Consider the following 20,963-nt stretch of genomic DNA (forward strand, 5'->3'; position numbering starts at 1 on the left):
CTGTCGTGTGGCCAGGATCGAGCTCCAACCTGATTCTCAGACTTGATGCACACGCAGAGGATGGCTACACAGGGTCACAGCCATAAAACTCAGGGCTGTACTTCATGGACCTCTTTAGGGGACATAAGATGTGATTCTGCTCTAATGTCAGGTCTACCGTGACAAGAAGGTCCAGGTTTCTACAGAGCGCCTTGGAAACCACAACCCAGCTCTTTCATGCTCAGATTTTGCAGAAACTTTCTCCCTGGAGTTTGTGCAAGGCCAGGCCCTGTGAGGGCAGAACCTGGGCTGGGGTGTGTGTGTGTATGACCTCGTGTGTTGGAAGTGGGGAGGGGCGGGAGAGGACGGTGTTAACTGCGAAAGAGCTGTTGATACTCACTGCTGCAGACATCTCCTGCCTGGAAGAGCTCAGTGGTGAGCAGAACTAATCCATAGTAAGAGAATGCATTGGAAAACCTGCCAGGAAGGAAGCAAGAAAGGTAAGGAAATGATGGGAGAAATGCAGGTCCCCATTCCCTAACCCCTCTGGAAGGACTTGCAGCTCTAGCAGCAGAGTCTAGGCTTTGGGCTCAGGCCACACTGGGCCTTTGCGGGGCTTTCCTGCTGCTTGAGCAGGAAGATGGTGGGTACAAAGCATAATGATGCGATAAAGGGAAGTGATCCTGTGTCCTTTGAAAGATCAAGAACTGAATTCTGTCACAGATAAAGCTACCTCCAAGGCTGTTCAGTCAACTGGCAAAAGGAGGGGGAAAAAATGGGGGAACCAAAATTTGGTAGAAAACAGTCATTTTGACAGATGCCAACAGATGTCAGGGCTTCTGGGTTGAGTTGAATAGGGAGGAGGAGGGAGATATATTTAATAATACAGGTAGCCCCTACTTTTTCAAAAGTTTGCTTTACTGCACTTCGCTTTTACGAAAGACCTACAATAGTACCTGGTTTTGCTCGCCAGAAGAAATCCGAAGAGGATTTTCACTTTTACGAAAAAAGGGAAAAGCGAAAACAGCATCCAGTGCTTATATTATAGAGGCAGCCCCTGCCCCAAGCAGCGAGAGTAGCGCCACCAAGCCCCTTTCCCGGGAACTACACTCAGCACCTCAGCATCAAGCTGCCATTAGCTTTTTTTTTTTTCAATTTATTTTATTGAAGTATAACTGATTTACAATGTTGTGTTCATTTCCGCTGTACAGAAAAGTGATTCAGTTATACCTATATATACATTCTTTTTCAGATTCAAGCTGCCATTAGCTTTGAACTGTGTCTATGAGCATCTGTGCTTTACCTCCATTTATTTTATTTCTTTTATTAGCAAGACACGTCCTCAGGTAATTACTTCTCTTTATGCCACTTCAGCTCAGGAAAGCTTTCATTGGAACGCTCTACTTTTGAATAGCAGGGGGAAAACTGTATGCAGAACTGGGCTCCAGCTTTGCCCCCCGCCCCGCATTCCTGAGAGCTACATCAACTCACCAAGCAGTTATTAAACACCTACTGTGTGCCCAGTCAAATGCGGAGTCTGCAGACTTCTTGAGCATTTCAGATGAGAATGACGCAGTTAACTAATTCCCGACTGTCCTTGGAACCAGAATACTCAAGTCTGTAGGGCCGGAATATTCTAATCCTGTGGTACAGTTATGTGGGAGCTCAGTCACAATCAGAAGCCGATGATTACTTTCCTTGAGTTACCACATGTGCTCTCAAATGTGATTTCTATAGTCTTCTAAAATTAGTCTCTCATTAATTGCTTAGTATTTAAGTAGTGTCAGCCCCACAGAATCACATGCACTCAAAGATAGATACTCTCAGTTCTGTTTCCCCACCTTTTAAAATATCCCGCCAGCTCCATGCTTGTACCGGGCACACAGCAGGTGTTTAATAGAGGCGTGGTGAGTTGATTCAGCGCTCAGGAATGCGGGGGGCAGAGCTGGAGCCCCGGTGCTTTGTATTATCAAAGCTTTCCCCTCCTCTTCCCTGCAGTTGACCTCTTTGAGGTCACTCCCCTGCTAATTAGCACCTCTGCTCAAAGGTGAATAGGAAAAGTGAGAACTGTTGAAAACAGGACACAGAGCCTCAACCGGGGTAATTTTGTGCACTGTTAATGCTGTTGAAATTACAGCATTAATGGTAGAAAGAATTGAAAGAAGGGCTGAAATTTGACTAGCTGCGGACTATAAGTTAATTACTCACTACAAATGCCCTCCAGCCAATGCCAAGGTTATTATTTAAGAAAAAGTGGATCAAGAACTGAAAGTTCTCAGAATGTCCATGTTGACCAAATCAGTGGTTCCCCAAATATTGGCCCTGTGCTGCTGGTGGTACCCAAGGCAATATGAATGGAGAGGGATGGATACAGCAAAAGTATTCAATATTTTTGTGAAAAGAAGAGATTCCTTTAAGTTTCCTTTCAATTCTTTAATTGTATCTCAGTCTTATTTACGGGCTAACGAGTCCCTAACACCTCCCCTCTCTGTCTTTTTTTGTTTTGTTTTGTAATTTAAGGCAAATCTTAACAGATTTATGAAAGTCGTATATACAAAATACATTTAAACTAACCCCCGTAGCTATACAATACACTTTTTACACTGCATCATGTATCTCTTAACCTGGAACACAGCATCCGTAAACCGAGGCCTGTTCCCCACTGTCGGTGCCATTATGGGGGCGGGTGTGGAGCTGCAGCGACACCCCAGGGACGGTGCCAGTGACCCAGCACTCAGCTGTTGCCCTTGAATTTCCTTTGAGTGTAGAGACCCCGGAAGAGCTCAGAGCTCCGTTTCTGCAGCCGCCGCCTCCTCCGATCGCCCCTGCAGCCCTGCCCCCTCTGCGGGGTCCCCCACGTGCTACAGGGGACACAGCACAGCACAGCGGAGGACGTGGCAGAGAGGAGGGGGCCGAGCACACCGCACTGAACTTCCTGGCTGCAGTGGTGTCAACAGAGAATAACGTGCCTGCCAATTTTAGCAGGTTTGATTGGTGTGAAGGAAAAGACACTTGGAATGTTTTGCCATTTGCATAACAGGTCAAAAGGTAATGCTTTAAGATCCTAGAGATGGGCAGACTCAATAGAGATCTATTTTAAATTTCTCGATAAACAGGCTTGTTGGAGAATCTAACAGTTAAGATGATGGGGAGAAAGTTTCACAGGCTGCCCGTGAGCCCTCCTGGGACGGGCCTCGTCCCCGGCTTCCACAGACTCCGCAGCGAGAGCTCTGGCCACCTGTTTGCAGGTGAACCTGGAAAAGGTGCCCGGGCTCATCCAGAAAGCTTGGGTGAGGAGGGAAGCCACGGAGAACTGGCTTTGTTAGCCCGACTGTCAGATCAAGGCTGGTTCCACGTTTGTGACCTGAGTTCCAGAGTCTCCTAGGTGACAGTGCTCTCTGCCCACCGTGGGCACCGATCTTTTTTGAGGGCAGCTTGACAGGCGGTGGTGGGGAGACCTCCAGCGTTACCCCGAGGCTTCGGGAGGCTTCCCCGGGGGCCCGGCCACTGAACGGAGGGGGTGGGGCCCAGGGACACGTGGCGGCTCCGTGAGATGCCTTAAAGCACCCAGGCTGCCACGGCGGCTCACCGGGCCTGTCACCACTCCGGGTGGGCGCTGCGCATCACCAAATGGGGCCTCCCGGAACCCCATTCTCAGTTCCTTCCCGACTGGAGAAATTCTGAAGTCGGCTGAAAAGCTGAGCCCCTGGACCAGCTCCAGGAAGCACCAGAACCCAGAGCTGAGGGCCTGTTTCCCACGACTCACAAGGGTCATGCTCTCAGCTGCCTCTACGTTGGACTTCCCTCGGCCGGACTCTGGGTCAGCCTCACCAGGTGGGATGCGCGATCCACGCCTCCCCGGTCACCAGAGCGGTCTGGCTCTGCGACCTGCCGGGAAATTCGGTCCCGTGGGAAACCTCCACCTTGGCTGTGAATAGCTGGGGTTACGTTCATTTGGGGGAATCAATCAGCTTCGGAAAGCACAAAATAAAGTGAATTCAGTGTTAATAAAAAGGCGCCTGAGTGACAAGCCTGGAACAGACTGACCAGGACGACTGTGACCCCGTGCGGCTCAGCCCTGTCTACACTCTGCGGGCTGTGCAATCAGAGTGCCGGCCACTCGCCCGCCCAGGAGGAAACTCGGGCTGGTCCAGGAACACCCAGTAGCCGCTCTAGTGTTTCACTGTGGTTTGTGTTACACACACACACACACACAAGAAAACCACCAGAATAAAAACACTACCTTCATAACCAGATCAGAAGCGGAGAACCCAATTTCCAGGGGGAGCCAGGTGTGCGCTTCTCTGTGAAGCGAGCCACAGGGCCGCGTTTACGGCAACAGATGCAAAGTCTTCGGGTCCCTGTAATAAGAACCTCACAGTGACGTGCCAAGGTCATTGCTGGATTTGAGGAGGACGAGGGAGTCACCACAGGTCAGGATGGGATACAACAGCAGTTCCCTCCTGTTCTCATCTACTCCACACCCTAATTGCTCGCTTCCGGGGAGGGCTCTGCTGCCTACGAGTACTGTGTTTTGGGGCAGGAATCTCATGGTCTATTTCTGAGTTCCACCCCATTTCCTACCCCTTGCTATACTCAGACGCCGATTCCCAGGAACATCCATCCTGCCAGGATGTCTGAGAACTCACTCGGGCCCGGCAACATCGCGCTCCTTCCTGCTGTGACCTGGGGTGGGAGCCTCGCGTAGGAAGTTCCCACGTTGAGCAGCGCTCCACCCTCCTAGGGGCTCACGACCACCGTCAGGGTCAGCAGAACCCCTGCAGGTGTGCGGTCCCCACCGAGGAGCTGCTCTGGGTATGAAGCATCCCATGTTATCCAGCAAGAGGCAGGCACTGGGGGTGCTTCGGGCAGGTAGCAACCTGTTGTGCTTTAAAGTAGTTTTCACCTGAAGAGATGCCAACATGGTGTGGAAACCAAAACCACCTATTTCGATACGCCATCTTGAGCACGAGTGGACACCCAGCCTCTAAGTTCTAGCGGGTTCTGGAGGGCAAGACCTGGCAGGAGAGCAAGGGCCCACACGAGCAGGCGGGCCTTGCGTGACCTGAAGTCCTCCTCCAGCAGAAGGTAGGAACCAGACACCGAGAGCAGGACCGAGGAGGCGGAATGGCCCTTCCACGCCCCGCGGGCTCCACTCCACCCACAGCAAGTCTCGCACTTCCCTGAACTCAGCGCGTACCACGTGCCACCTGCCGTTAAGGGCCGTTAACACAGCAAGTGCCGGCCTCTGAGCCGCCTTAACCAAGCAGCTCCTTCCTCTTCAAGGCCCAGAAGGTGCTTCACAAATGCAGTCAGTAAAAGCAGCCCATGCTCGGGGGGGGCTGAGCTCTCAGCCCTCCCAGCTGCAGGCCCAGCACCAACCTTGGCACCAGGGCCTGCGCCCGGAACGCCGAGTCCATGAAATGCAGAATCCCACACACAAGGTCCACCTCTGCCTAGGGCTGCCAGACAGACTTTAAAAGGGCTTGTCTTCTCCTTCAAACACAGCTCCCTAAATCTCCAGGCATCACTGAAGAATGAGGTTGCTGAGCGCATCTGATGTACCTTATGGAGAAGGTGGCGTCAAAAGGCCCAGAAGGACAACCCGACACACAGTCGAAAGCTTAGTGGGAACTTGCTGCTCTTCACTTAAACCACAACAGAAAACCCAGCATCACTTTCTTCCTGAGGCAGGTTGCAGGTCACAGTGAGGGGAGGATTCGGGGGCCATTACCTTGTGGACCACAACTCCAGCAGCCTGGTGGGAGTCCTCCATGGTCCTCTGCTTCACGGCTCCTAAGCCCGGCGGCACAGCAACCACCCAGGAAACCAAGAGTGCATCCGTGTGATGCCTGTACTGCACGGCCTCGGAGTGGCTCAGCCCAGGGCTTTGCAAAGCCCCTCAGGTGATCAGACCGCAGCGCGCATCATGATCTAGTCCAACTTTTACAAATGGGGAAACTGGAACCCAAAGAGCTTGGCCCTCAGCCACGTGGATAATGACGAGTGCACGTTTCTCTGGGGTGAAGGTGCGCTTCTGCCTTCCCCACTGTGGGCAGTTTAGGGGCCCACACGTGGACGCACACAACGCCTACCCGGGCAGTGGCCACTGGACAATACATATGTGCCTTTTCTACATGAGAATCCTGAGCTCCATGAGCTCTGTCGACTGGGAATCGTTCACACTTTGCGTCAGTGGTTTCTTCGTTTTGTGATGGGGAAAGTCACCCCACGGGGTTGCAGAGAAAGAGTTCCCACCCCTCCCTTCCCTTGGGCTTCCTCCAGCCTCCGGTCTCTGGACATGTCCACGTCCATCACCAGGTCCTCTCCTCGGGCTCCCAGGTCTCAGGGCAGCAGGATCCCTCCCTCACACACACACACGTGTCTTTACATGTATTTGCCGCTGTTCCTTGTCCTGAAGTCGTGTTCCAGAGGCATCCACACAGCAGTGTTGGTGACAGCGCTCCTGTGTCCCATGTGGAAATAAAAACTGTGACCGACAAGTAATGAACCTTCAAGGAACATTAGGGTTTGAGTTATCCAACTGCTCTGAATTTTGGGGACTGAAAAATTAATGTTGGCTTCAAATGCTGAGTTGATATTTTCTATTAAGCAAAGGAAAACTAAGGATTTATCTTAATAAACATCCAGAAACTGAAGGTGGTCAGATCATCAAAGCAGCCCCTCCTGCCAATGCTAAAATGCTGTGCAATGTGTAAGCGGTGAGCAATTCACCCCGACTGCTCTCATCCTAATGGTGCCTTTACTCACAATACCAAGTTAGTGTCTGTTCCCAGGATGCCCGAGTTAGTCAGTCATAACTAGTAATCTTGTTTCAAGATTATTTCCTGATCTTGGAGTTAAAATAAACTGACTCATTTTTATCAAAGAAGTAAAAATATTGCAAGAATAAGGAGTCTAGAGATCTCTATAAATTACAAAGCTGCAATGCAATATCTCTGAAACAATTTCTCTACAAACTGAAGGGTTAAAAAAATATTTCAGTAAAAAACGTACACGTGTCCTTACGTGTCCTTATGTGAGGAAAATATCTTAGTTTGAGGAAGTTTATTGTTACACTTTTGTAATAATTTAGATAAGGCACAACTATCTCCTGCTTCTCTAACATCTCAATTTAAAAAAAGACAAGAATCGAGGGTAACAGTGAAATTAAAATAAAATAGAAAAGCCTAAGGTTTTGGAGAGAAAAGTGACTATAATCTATGTGTAGAAAGGCTGTAAATGGTTTCAGGTGACCTTGCAAAGAGGCATCTTCTTCTCAGATGCCAACGAATCACGGAATTGAGGGCTGGGAGCCGTGGAGAGAGGGGAGCCCGGCCACAGGGGGGAGAGCGGGTCCGTTCTTGGCGGGGCAGGGCCCACCCCCCTCGGGCTGTCCCCCCTGCTTCCCAGTCCGCTCGGCTTCCCTGTCTATACCAACTCGCTTCCGCCTCTGAAAGCAAACCAGCAACCGCGTCAGAAGGTTTAAAGGACAAACGGCGCTTGCCGACCGTGCCGACCCCAACTCTCCAGCAAGCCTCAGGCACCTCCACCGGCTACGCCGACCGCGAGGGCCGCCGCCGCCTCCTCCGCCAGGGCCACGGGGAGTGTTTCCAGGCTGGTGAGGAAGCGCGTGGGTCCCAACACACGTGTGAGACCTGGAGCCCGGCGGGCGAGGAGCGCTCGCGCCCCAGGACAGGGTCCTCTGAGCAGTGACAGCGGGGTCTCGGGCCGCCCTGACGCAGCCCATTGAGAATGTTCTTTTTCCTTTAAACCGCGGTCATCGGCCCCGATCCCGGGGCACATCCTTTCAGTTCATGAAGAGCCAGAGGAAGCAGTACAAAACCAGCAGCTTTTCTCCAGCCAAAAAAAAGAGCCGAACCCCCAGCAAACACCCCCCGGAAGCTCTGAGCGCCCAGAGAGACGGGATTTCATGTTGTCTCCTCATTAAAACCCTGTGATGACAAGGCTGACTCAGAAGCAGTTTTTTTCCTCCCTTTCCTTCTGGGTCAGCATCCGCCACAAGATCCCTGTTTATCTGCTGGGTGAAGGCGAGCAAGTCACTCACCAGGGACACAGGACTGGGAACAGTGTGGCCTGGGGATGGGGCCCAGGGACGGTTACTAAACCACAGGAACATTCTGGTGCCACTGACAGGAAGCTTTTTTCTCTTTTAAATGCTAGGCAGAGTCCTCAACAGGCACTCTTGAGTAGAGTAATACACAGCAGGGACCAGTTTGGAATGCAATGTATTTTTAAACACAGTGAAAGACACCTGGACAGAGTAACCGGTCAAGTTAACTGAGTGCAAGATTGACCAGCTCGCGTCAACATTCACAGCCTCTGCAGTTTCACTCAGAGGAGATCACGTCCGACAGTTTTCCTGCGACGTGTGTATGTTAGTAGAAGCGAGAGACCTTGATGAGAACCTCGATTCTCGGCCGGCCACCGGAAGGCAGCGCGGAGCCGGGCGGTGTTAACGAAGGCTCTGCTGGCAATGCCGCCAGCTCTTGAAAGCCCCTGAGCGGAAAGGAGCTCTCTGCTTCCTCCAAAAAAGGAAAGGCTCCCTGCAGCGGACTGCAGGTGTCTCTCGGAGACACCTCATCTGCAAGGCCAGTTGGTTTAAGTCTTTGCCGAGGGGCGGGCGAGGGGCGGGGAGGGTGGTCACAGAGGCAGCAGGCACTGCCCTGTGCAGAGGGGAGGGGGCCATTCACGGCAGCGTTCGTGTGCACACCTTCCACCCCGTGTCCTGTCGTGTCGTGGGGTGATCTGACAGGGCGGGAAGAAAGCGCAGGTTGTGGGCACATTAAGTCAAGTCCACACCGCCAGCTCTCACTCCCACCCTCTCATCTAACAGCCGGGACCAACTGGCACAAGAGACTTAAAAGGCAACGCGCTCCCCTGGGGAGGTGGCGGGGACAGCCCGCGATTCACCTCCTTTCACCTCCTACAAACCTCCACCAGGTAATGCTCCTCACGAAGCACTCACGAGTTAGAGACAAAAGCCATCTGCAAAGACGTCGGGTTTTGTGTTTCTGTCATTAAAGACAGAGCATGCGTGCACACACACACGCAGTCCTCAATTACATTGTGTCAGAGAAGGAATAGTTTCTGTAAAAAGAAAGAAAGCTGTGTTATTAGGCATTACACATTAATACTAAAGTGACCGCTGGGGTTTTCAGTAGTTTCACTAGTCCCCAGGATTCAGTAGCTAACATCAAAGTGTCACATCCTTTGGCCTAGAGCGCAGCGGCGTGGCGGGCCTCACAGCATCCCTGAGCCAGGTGTTGAGGGCACAGATGCGGGAAACCCGCTCCGGGACACCGGGGAGATCTGGCCTGTGGCCAGCCAGGCTGCTCAAGGACCACAAGAGTGAGGGACATCCTCTTTCATTGAAACATAATATTCTTTCAGGTTCTCTTGCAGGATGGTGTCCTTCACAGCATGAAACACAAAGCAGATGTTCTCCGTGTCTATGGCAGTGGTGAGGTGGATGGCTGCAATTCCGTCTCTTCTGGTTGAAATACTGGACCAGGTAGCACTGGACATCCTCCAGCCTGTGGGGGTCGCCCTTGAAGTCTGAGAAGTGCTTCTTCTTCTTTCTTTTTTTTAATATAAATTTATTTATTTTATTTATTTATTTTTGGCTGCATTGCGTCTTCGGTTGCTGTGCGCGGGCTTTCGCTAGTTGCGGTGAGCGGGGGCTACTCTTTGTTGCGGTGCGCGGGCTTCATCATCCAGGTGGCGTCTCTTGTTGCAGAGCACAGGCTTTAGGCGCGGGGGCTTCAGTAGTTGTGGCATGCGGGCTCAGCAGTTGTGGATCCCGGGCTCTAGAGTGCAGGCTCACGTTGCGGCACTCAGGCTTAGGTGCTCTGCCGCATGTGGGATCTTCCTGGACCAGGGCTCAAACCCGTGTCCCCTGCATTGGCAGACGGATTCTTAACCACTGCACCACCAGGGGAGCCCTGGGAAGTGCTTCTTGATGCCGATGGTCTTCACTTTCTCCACCAGTAGGTCCATCTTGTTGAGAGGCAGGACGATGGAGACGTTGAAGAAGAGCTTGTTGTTAACGATGGTCTCAAAGATGTTCATGGGCTCCACCAGGCGGTTGGTGCGCCTGTCCTCCGTGAGGACCTGGTCGTACTCACTGGATGAGACCATGAACAGGATCAAGGTGATCCCATCAAAGCACTGGAACCACTTCTGGCGCTGAGACCTCTGGCCACCCACATCCACCATCTTGAAAGGGACTTTTTCTATGACAAAGTCATGCTCCACTTTGCCCTTGGTGGCCTTCCTCACCAGCAGGATGTCCTGCTTGCTAGGGAAAGTAATTCAGCTGGCCAATCCGATCCAAGTTATCCAGGAAGTACTTCACTGATTCACCCAGCTGAAACTCCCTCCTCCGGCTGAAAGCTTCCCTGATGCCAGAATCCCTGCAGAGCGCGGTCAGAGCAGGTACATAACAGCTGAAAGGTGGCAGACTCCACGGGCAGCCCTGCTTTGTTCTCAAAGGCCATAAGGTACATCCCCTGCTTCTCATTTTCAGAATACTGCCAAGGAACACCAAGCCTGTCTCGTGCGTCAACCAGAAGCCTTGAGCCCTTGAGGATGTTGTTGAAGATGGCGTCGCGGAACTCCAGAAGCGCACTCTGGTCGAACTCGCGGCCGTGGACGATGCGCATCTGCTTGAGGAAGGTGGACTTGCCGCTCTCGCGGGCCCCAGCAGCAGGATCCTGACGAGGTGCCGCACGGCGCGCGGCTCGCGGTCCAGCCCCGCGTAGATGTCCCGGCTGCGCCTGCGCTGCCGCGCCTCGCGCTCCGCATCGCCGGCGGCGTCGGCCTCGGGCGGCAGCAGGCAACGACTGAGGGTCCGCACCGCACCGGACATGGCTGCTGAGGCCATAGACCCCGCGGCGGGCTAGGCGGCAGCCGGCCGCTCCCTCAGGCCGCGTCCGCTGCCGCTGTCCCGAGGTCCCTCTGTCTGGCTCTTAAATACAGTGGTTCTGTCCCCTGGCGAACCATCAGTCTAGCTACTTTTTTTTTTTTTGGCTGCGTTGGGTCTTCGTTGCTGTGCGCGGGCTTTCTCTAGTTGCGGCGAGCAGGAGCTACTCTTCCTTGCGTTGCTCGGGCTTCTCATTGCAGTGGCTTCTCTTGTTGCGGAGCACGGGCTCTAGGCGCGTGGGCTTCAGTAGTTGTGGCTCGCGGGCTCAGTAGTTGTGGCTCACGGGCTTAGTTGCTCTGCAGCATGTGGGATCTTCCTGGACCAGGGATTGAACCCGTGTCCCCTGCACTGGCAGGCGATTCTTAACCACTGCGCCCCCAGGGAAGTCGCAATCTAGCTTTTTACTGTATGGTCACTTCTCGGTATCCGTGGGGGATGGGTTCCAGCACCCCCTGTGGATACCAAAATCCATGGACGCTCAAGTCCCTCATATAAAATGGCATAGTATTTGCATATAACCTACACAATCCTCCCATATAGTTTAAATCATCCCTAGATTACTTATAATACCTATACAGTGGAAGTGCTATGTGAATAGTTGCTGGTGCACAGCAAATTCAAGTTTTGCTTTTTAGAACTTCCTGGAATTTTTTTTTTTTTTTTCCATCTGTGGTTTGGTTGAATCCATGAACACAGAACCCGAGGCTAGGGAGGGCCACTTTTTTATCTTTAAAAGTGAGTTCTGGGGGAGGGATGGACTGCGAGTTTGGGGTTAGTAGATGCAAATTATGACATATAGAATCAATGGACAACCAGGTCCTACTGTGTAATACAGGGAACTATATTCAATGTCCTGGGATAAACCATAATGGAAAAGAATATGAAAAAGAATGTATATATATGTATAACTGAGTCACTTTGCTGTACAGCAGAAATTAACACAACATTGTAAATCAACTATACTTCAATAAGAATTAATTAATTAATTAAAGCGACTTCTGTCTATGGCCTGCAATTAAAATTTTTCCTTAAAGCAGGTATACAGAGTTTCCCTTTAAAAGACATTTATCTGAGAAAAAGTGAGTCAAATTTTTAAAAAGGCTAAGAAAATAATAGTATAGAAAATAATTTAAAAAAGGCTAAGAAAATAATAATAACAGGATAACACAGAAGTGAGGAAAGTGATGCTCAGTTTTGCAAATGCTGCTCAAGATGGAAGAGTTCTCTGTCCTCCAAGTGAAAACCCAAAACAGGGCGCAGAGGAGGGGGACCCAAGAATCAACAAACAGCTCTTACCATATAAACCACAGCAGCAAGGTTGTCCATCTAAAATGGGGTGTGAAGAGGTCCCTCATTTTGCCTCGGTCTTCCTGTTTCAAGACAAAGAATACCATTTGCTCTCCTCCCCTGTGGATGTGCGGGCACAGGTTGGTAGCCTGAGACCAGCGGACACCCGAGGCTGGGAGGGAGGTTTCTGGTGGGCAGGACACTCAGGTTCTGAGAACCCGGGACTCAGATCCACGGCACTCAGCGCCCCCCAGCCCAGGGAGGCCTTCAGCCAGGACTCATTGATGTCCAGAGGTGGAGACAGTCCACACCCCACCCCAACCTGGAATCCTGGAGCTGGGAAGCAGGCCCCTCAGGCTCGGCCCCTCTGAGGCCTCTTGGGCAATCCCATGGACCAGGGAGCAAACACCCAGTCCAAGATGCCTCCCGCCATTTCACACCCTCCCCACCCAAAGCCCGCTCTAGGTCAAGGTAACAGAAATTAATGTGCTGAAAATCAATTCACCAAGAGCCAACTTGCCAAAAGACCAATTAGCTAAATGACTCGCTTGCCAATTTTATATAATTTACTAATTTATCAAATCTTTGCTTTACGATGTTCTATTTTAAAACATATATTCTGGGAGGGGGGAGGGATAAATCGGGAGATTGGGATTGACATATACACACTACTATATATAAAACAGATAACTAATAAGGACCTACTATATAGCACAGGGAACTCTACTCAATACTCTGTAATGGCCTATATGGGAAAAGAATCTAAAAACTAGTGGATATATGTATATGTATAACTGAGTCAGTTTGCTGTACACCTGAAACTAACACAACGTTGTAAATCCATTATACTCCAATAAAAAAATTTTTAAAAGCATCAACAAGAAAAATAATTTAAAAAATATATTCATAGAATCTATATTCTATAGATTATCTTCTTAGATTTATTTAATGAACATATTATTCTTAGCAGTTTGAGAAGTGCTCGCTTATTTAAACATGCTAAAAGCTTTTTTAAAAAAGATTATGGGTTATAGGTGGTTTAATCTACCCATGAATATTGTCTTTGTGAATAAAAATATTTTGTAATATATTCTTGAATAAAAAGACGATACTCATTAATATGCTTATTGAATATATTTGAGCATGTTTGTATTTATTGACTATATTTTAGAATAGATTCATTCATTAATATACGTAAGAATGAATTCATTAATATAGTTATTGAGGAATATATTATATGTATTAATATAAACACAGGAAAAATACATTCCTATGTGTTAATATATGTATTAGTATATTCATAGGAAAAATCTCTCCCTATTTACTAAATATATTCAAAAAGAATAACCCTTAAAACACGTTTTTGGTAAACTGATACATTGGCAAGAAAAATTGGCTTTTGGAGAATTGGTCTGCTTTCTGGAAAATCCTTCTCTTCTCTTTTTGGTGATGGGGGATTCACCACCTTCTTGGAGCCTTCCTGGACCTGAGAGAACTCTCTCTCTGGGCCTGGCTGCTCCTGGCTGCATCAGCTACGCACCTGCCCCAGTGACCTCCATAAAAAAAAAAAAAAAAAAACAAAAACAGGCCCCACTGCCGGGCACCCTGGAACACAGAGAGGCCCCTGTGGCAGCAGCTCCTTTCCAAAGAGAAGCCCACAACTGGAGCATCCAGCCTTGCCGCTGTCACTTTGCAAAACACATTTGAAATCATTGTATGCTTTCTCCACCCAGAGCATCTTCCCACAGGAGGGACGGGGGAGAATGCAGTCCCTCCCCAAACGCAACTAAATGAGCCTCCTGCACCCCAGACTCTCTGGGATGCCCCCTACCCCAACCCTGTGCTTCCCAAAGCAAATTTGGGGTATGTCTCCTGGTTTCTATGTTGTCAGACCCTGCCTAGCACTTCCTCTCAATCTGGTGAAATTCCATTCAGTTCTTTTTGCCTAATATAGAAACAGTCAGAAAAATGATATTATTTAAAAAAATAGGGCTTCCCCAGTGGCGCAGTGGTTAAGAATCCTCCTGCCAATGCAGGAGACATGGGTTCAAGCCCTGGTCTGGGAAGATCCCACATGCCGCGGAGCAACTAAGCCTGTGCGCCACAGCTACTGAGCCCGTGTGCCACAACTACGGAAGCCTGCAGGCCTAGAGCCTGTGCTCCGCAGCAAGAGAAGCCACCGCAATGAGAAGCCCGCGCATCACAACGAAGAGTAGCCTCCGCTCACCACAACTAGAGAAAGCCCGCTGCAGCAACAAAGACCCAATGCAGCCAAAAATAAATAAATAAATGTATAAATAATAATAATAATTTCCTTGTAGGGTCTGTTGTTTGCTTAAGGGTATTTGATGTTTCTCTAAGCCACATGCTTGATTCTTGAGGGCAGGGACTGCAGCCCTTAATCTGGCTCCCTTCTCCCCACTTGCACCTGCAGTAAGTGCTCATCAATTTGTAGTGTGGTGGATTCCCTGATGGTGTTGCCTGTGGAGTGATGCACCATCCATTAAGGATGTCTACACAGGGGCGGTTTGGTGTCTTGGATCTAAGTCTATCGTGGCACTTTCTAATGTGATTTTACTGTCAAGCCTTTGCCAATCAATCACATTTGCTAATCAGACTTCATGGGTGCTGAAAGATGAAACTGAAGCAGTAGTTACGGGACCCATTATGGGACATTCTATTACATTTATCTAATCACTTCCCAGGTGGTACTTTTAGGACTTGGCAGTGAAAGTACACAGACTGAAGTTGCCAAATTTCCTTTGCAGATCCTGCCCACTGCACCCCTCACCCACTCACACATACATGCTCCCAGCACGTGCAGCAACATGCACAGTCAGTCCGCCAGGCACTGACCTGTCTGGAGATGATGAGTTTCCCCAGAGGCATGGGGGCTCCGTTTTCTGTGGCTATCCTCTTTAAGGTGGCGATGGCCTTTTCCTGGTTTCCGGACAGCACATCATACCTTGCGCTCTCTGGCAGCCACTATGAGGACAGGAGACCGAGACGTGGCCAGTTAGGGCAGAACAGAATGCTCGGTCACAGCCATACACTCTCATGTGTGTGTGGAGTCCTTAAGGCCGGAGGCTCTGGGGCCAGAAGCCTGGCTTCAAATCCTGGCACTGCCATTGATTATAATGGCTCTGTGACCTTGAGCAATAACTTGACCTCTCTGTGCCTCCATTTCCTCATCCATAAAATGGGGATAATAATAGATCCTCCCTCTTAGGGTTGTTGAGAGGCTTAAATGGGATAATCCAAACAAAGTGCTTAGCACAGTGCCTGGAATGGGTTAATATATCTGTTCCTGTTGCCGTTGCTATTACTGTAATTTGGTGCTGCTGAGTTGCAGGTGACAGCTGAACTAAATTAAGACTGCCACCAAAAAAGAAAAACAGTCCACCACTCTCACCATCATCATCATTATCCCTATCTCTCAAGAAACTACACCTCACCTGTGTTTAGCATCGTCTTGCAAACTCAGTCTAAGAGACAGAAAGAAATCACAAAGACCTTTAGGCCTACTAGAGTCCCAACCCCAAGTGACTAGACAGAGATCTCTCCATAAAACAAAGCAACAGCAATCTGTGAAATGAGAGAGTGTGAGACTTGGAGTCAGAAGATTTGGTTCATATGAGTTCTGTTGTTTATTTGCTGTGTGTCTTTTGACAAGTCAATCAACCTTTCTGGGCCTCAGTTTCCTCATCAGTAAAATGAGAATATAGCAGAGATTGCTAGCATCCAGTAAAATTCATGCTTCCCTTTCCATAGCATAGAGTTGTCCTTGGATATGGTTGCCCAGCCAGTAACTACATTTCCCAGCACCTCTTGCATCTAGGCATGGCCATGTGACATGCTTTCACCAATGGCACGAGAGCAGAATATTCCCGGCCAAGTTATTTAAGTATACATCTCTACCTGCCCTTCTTCAGTCTACATGTAAAAGATTCCAAAGCCCTAGACAGTGGCAGAGCTACAAGCTGGAAGGAACCCTGGGCCCAGAATCACACCTGTCAAATGGAAGCACCCATTCTGGACTGTTCTATGAATGAGAAATAAACTCCTATTGTGTTAAGTTACTGAATGTGTCGGCTTTATTTGTTACAGCAGCTGGTATCATCCTAACTAATATAGGGGTTCATCATAGTCCTACCTCCTGTGGTTATTGGGAGGACTAAATACGATAACGCATATAAAGAGCCTGGCACAGGGCCTGCTACACTGTTACGCTAATAATTATTAATACCTATTGTCATTACCTGTAATTATTATGTTATTTATCATAGATGAGACCTACCTCCCTACAGGCTTATTTTGGGGCCCACTGGCTGTAAAGCATTTCATGGATGTGGTCTTCACATGAAATGATAAACGTGTGGTCTGATCTCGCTGTGTGTGGGGGGTAGTTTATGCAGAGATGAGACGGCGGGATCATGTGAGCCCTTGGACCCAGCCATGCCTGAAGCCAGATATTCTCTCATATGTCTCTTTCACTCAAGCCAGTTTGAACTGGGTTTTGTCACTTGCAACTTAAGAATCGCAACTATTCCAAATACACTCACCTTAAGTGTAGCTCTTGTAGTGCAGGGAGAGGGAGCAAGGTATCCCCCATCCCCTTGATATCTCCCTCAAGAATATCCCAGCAGTGTCTGCCTGGAGGAAACCCAACACCCCATACTGGGCCCACCCCAGGCCCTGTACCTTTGTCTCATTTCCTGATTCAAAGAAATAATCTTAAAAGTGGCTTTGGTACCCTCCTCCACACCCTCCCCACCAAAATATAATGAACGGCAGGAGACCAAGTAACAAAGGCTGAGATGTCTTAAAGGATACCTACAAAACACAGAACAGCAAAGAGGAGGAGTGGGACAGCCGAGAGGATGAGCAGCCAACGCCAGCCCAGGCTGGGCATCACAAACACAGCCAGGACAACCTCGAACACTGTCCCGATGGCCCAGAACACCTGGCATGGGAGAATGGGGGTCAGTAATGGGGCAGCATTGGTCAACACAGTGAGCAATTTCAGGATCATTGTAGACAACGTTATCCATGTTGGTAAGGGGGTCCTTGGGGGTCAGGAAAGTCAGAATGGCCATCACTTCTCCTGTGGTTCATGTGGTTGGGCCAGGGCCTCCACGTTGTCTATCTCCTGAGGGTACCATCCACAATGTATGATATTTGCATGGTGCCCACTGGAGTGTGCGATGTGGCAGCTCTGGTTAAGGAGATCAATATGATCAATATTGTGTGAGGCCAGTAGAGTAGTGGACACATTGGTTTTTGTCTACTCACATCCATCTCCCTTGCCCAACAGTGCCCCGGTATCCTTTATCAGAATTGTCTCTCCCCTGTGGGGCTGAATATCTTCTGTCTGTTTCTCTGAATCACATTCCATCCTTTTCCACCTTGCTCTTTGTATGGACTGCATCCACAGTCCCCCTGTCCTCTGGCTTCACATTGGGTGCAGCCACACAGAAGATGGGGAGGAAAGAGGGATTCGGGTGCTTATTCCTCTGGCTCCTTCTCTGCAGGGTGGTCATGCGCTGGCTGCATCCCTTAGTTGAAGGTCACAGCTCCTTTCCAAGAGCCTTTGCCATACAACTCTCTCTCTCTCTCTCTCTCTCTGTCTCTCTCTGGGCTGCTAATTACTCTCTCCCTTTGCCCCTTCAGGGACCTTATAAATAGTCCCTTTATGAAACCCTCTTCAGCCAAAGCAATCTTGAGGGAAAAAAATGGAGCTGGAGGAATCAGACTCCCTGACTTCAGACTATACTACAAAGCTACAGTCATCAAGACAATATGGTACTGGCACAAAAACAGAAATACAGATCAACGGAACAGTATAGAAAAACCTGAGATAAAGCCACGCACCTATGGTTAACTGATCTCTGACAAAGGAGGCAAGGATATACAATGGAGAAAAGACAGTCTCTTCAGTAAGTGGTGCTGGGAAAACTGGACAGCTACATGTAAAAGAATGAAATTAGAACACCCCCTAACACCATACACACAAATAAACTCAAAATGGATTAAACACCTAAATGTAAGATTGGACACTATAAAACTCTTAGAGGAAAACATAGGAAGAACACTCTTTGACATAAATCACAGAAATATCTTTTTTGACCCACCTCCTAGAATAACGGAAATAAAAACAAAAATAAACAAATGGGACCTCATGAAACTTAAAAGCTTTTGCTTTTAAGCAAAAGCAAACTATAAACCGCAAAGGAAACTATAAACAAGACGAAAAGACAACCCTCAGAACGGGAGAAAATATTTGCAAACAAATCAACAGACAAAGGATTAATCTCCAAAATATATAAACAGCTCATGCAGCTCAATATTAAAAAAACAGACAACCCAATCAGAAAATGGGCAGAAGACCTAAATAGACATTTCTCCAAAGAAGATATACAGATGGCCAAGAGGCACATGAAAAGCTGCTCAACATCACTAATTATTAGAGAAATGCAAATCCAAACTACAATGAGGTATCACCTCACACTGGTTAGAATGGGCATCATCAGAAAATGTACAAACAACAGATGCTGGAGAGGGTGTGGAGAAAAGGCAACCCTCTTGACTGTTGGTGGGAATGTAAATTGATACAGCCACTATGGAGAACAGTATGGAGGTTCCTTAAAAAACTAAACATAGAATTACCATGTGACCCAGCAATCCCACTACTGGGCATATACCCAGAGAAAACCATAATTCAAAAAGACACATGCACCCCAATGTTCATTGCAGCACTATTTACAATAGCCAGGTCATGGAAGCAACCAAAATGCCCATCGACAGACGAATGGATAAAGAAGATGTGTCACATATATACAATGGAATATTACTCAGCCATAAAAAGGAATAAAGTTGGGTCATTTGTAGAGACGTGGATGGACCTAGAGACTGTCATACAGAGCGAAGTAAGTCAGAAAGAGAAAAACAAATATCATATATTAACGCATACATGTGAAATGTAGAAAAATGCTACAGATGAACCGGTTTGCAGGGCAGAAATAGAGACACAGATATAGAGAACAAACGTACGGACACCAAGGGGGGAAATCGGAGGTGGTGGTGGGGGGATGAATTGGGAGATTGGGATTGACATATATACACTAATATGTATAAAATAGATAACTAATGAGAACCTGCTGTATAAAAAATTAAATTAAATTAAAAAAAAAAAGAAAAGAAACCCTCTTCAAATTATCCTAATGTGAGTATGTTGTTTCCTGCTGCAACTTTGAGTCTACAACCATTGTCCATTCCAAAACATCGTCCTTCATCTTCTCCATCTGGGAGCCCCCAAGAGCCTTCCTAAATCCCCTTTCGCTTAAAGTAACCACAGTCCATTTCAACTGCTGACAACCAGAGGGACAGTCAAAATGGCTAACAATTTATAAACTGACCAATCAGAGTGTACACCATACAGTATTGGCCAATCAGAATGAACCCTGGTCACACACCTCCCCCAACCCTCACCAGACTTTAGTTGCTGCATCATGGGGAGCTCTAGGGAGTCCTTAGAAAGGACAGCGTGTCAGGCAATGAGGGCCAGTCAGGGTTCAGGATCATCTGGCAGATGCACTTCAATATTAAACTGGTTCATCCATACCAGTGTGGACCAGCTGACTACCACCCTGATTGGTCAGGGGTAGACACAGTCAGGATGGTTAAGTTGGGCTGTGGGTCAGTGTGATCAATACTGTCATGTAATCATGGTGATTAGGGATAGTCGTGCCTGTGGACCTAAGTGTCCACCAGGGACAAATAATACTGCCGCTGCATGGAGGAGGGCTGTTGGGCAGCTATGTATTTGCCCTGAGATCTTCCAGATCATGGTTGGAAAATGGGTCACAGGACCCTGGCAGAGGGAGGGCTTGAGAGGGACTGGATGGTCCAAGAGAGTTTTAAGGCAGCCTACTGGCCACAGACGTGGCCATGAATAGCGATCTCACACAAGACACGAGTCAATCTGGTGAGGCGGGCAGGAGTTTGGTCCACTCAAGCTACAATGTTCAGCACCAACTTTCAGATAAAAGTCATTTCCAGTTCAGGAAGGACATACTACCTGCCTGCTACCATTTTTTTTCAGGGGTGGTAGATTGAATTTCTTGTCAATGGAAGAATTTATCCATATTGCAAAACAACCATGTTGAAATCAACATACATGATCCATTTAAATTCTTGCATAATGGATCTGTTATATTTTTCTTAAACTCCCTTTCCTTGTCCTATGGCTCAAGAAACCTGGGAATCTCCTGCTCAGAGACTGAGGAATATCCAGAATCCCAGACCATCCTCCTTACCTCAATCAGCAAAATACACTTAGCTCTGGCTTTCATGGGAAGGAACTCAGCATACAGCGTCACCCTGGGAATGCAAAAGACACAAAGGGCGTTAAGGTCGGGACTGAGTGGGAAGATTGCTATGGTCTTCTGAATTTCTCGGCCAACTTTCCTCCAAGGGTGGTCTGTGGACCACTTACATCAGGATTTCTGGGGATGATGGCTAAATATTCAGGGTCCATACCAGACCTTCATAAACAGACTCTCAGGGGTGGGGTCCTGGCATCAGCATTTTTAACCAACTTCCCCCCGCCACCCCATATGATTCTCAAATTTAATACCTACTATCACTGAGCATTCCCCAAAACCCAGTAAATGTAGGTGAAAAAAGAGTGGTGGGATGATGGGCAACTTCAATCTAGAACCGTTCCTTAGATTTTCCCTATCACTCAAGTCCT

At 48.5% G+C, this 20,963-nt stretch overlaps 1 protein-coding gene and 1 pseudogene across 4 annotated transcripts in view; both read right to left on the reverse strand.

The window, feature by feature from the left end:
* SVOP (SV2 related protein) overlaps positions 1–20,963 on the reverse strand; it is an 85,358-nt gene that overhangs the window by 16,088 nt on the left and 48,307 nt on the right. For all 4 annotated transcript variants that reach the window (XR_010933275.1, XM_067700477.1, XM_067700475.1 and 1 more), the window contains exons 7-11: positions 20,527–20,590; positions 17,049–17,174; positions 15,068–15,196; positions 12,221–12,294; positions 380–456 (exon numbers count right to left, since the gene is read on the reverse strand). Coding sequence is in view for 3 of the 4 variants with exons in the window: in XM_067700477.1 (XP_067556578.1) it covers positions 380–456; positions 12,221–12,294; positions 15,068–15,196; positions 17,049–17,174; positions 20,527–20,590 (470 nt within the window). In the remaining variant the exon portion in view is untranslated. The remainder of the gene's footprint in view (positions 1–379; positions 457–12,220; positions 12,295–15,067; positions 15,197–17,048; positions 17,175–20,526; positions 20,591–20,963) is intronic.
* On the reverse strand, positions 9,099–11,341 carry LOC137203745 (guanine nucleotide-binding protein subunit alpha-12 pseudogene; annotated as a pseudogene).

This window comes from Pseudorca crassidens, chromosome 12 (assembly GCF_039906515.1).
Source record: "Pseudorca crassidens isolate mPseCra1 chromosome 12, mPseCra1.hap1, whole genome shotgun sequence".
Lineage (NCBI taxonomy): Eukaryota > Metazoa > Chordata > Mammalia > Artiodactyla > Delphinidae > Pseudorca > Pseudorca crassidens.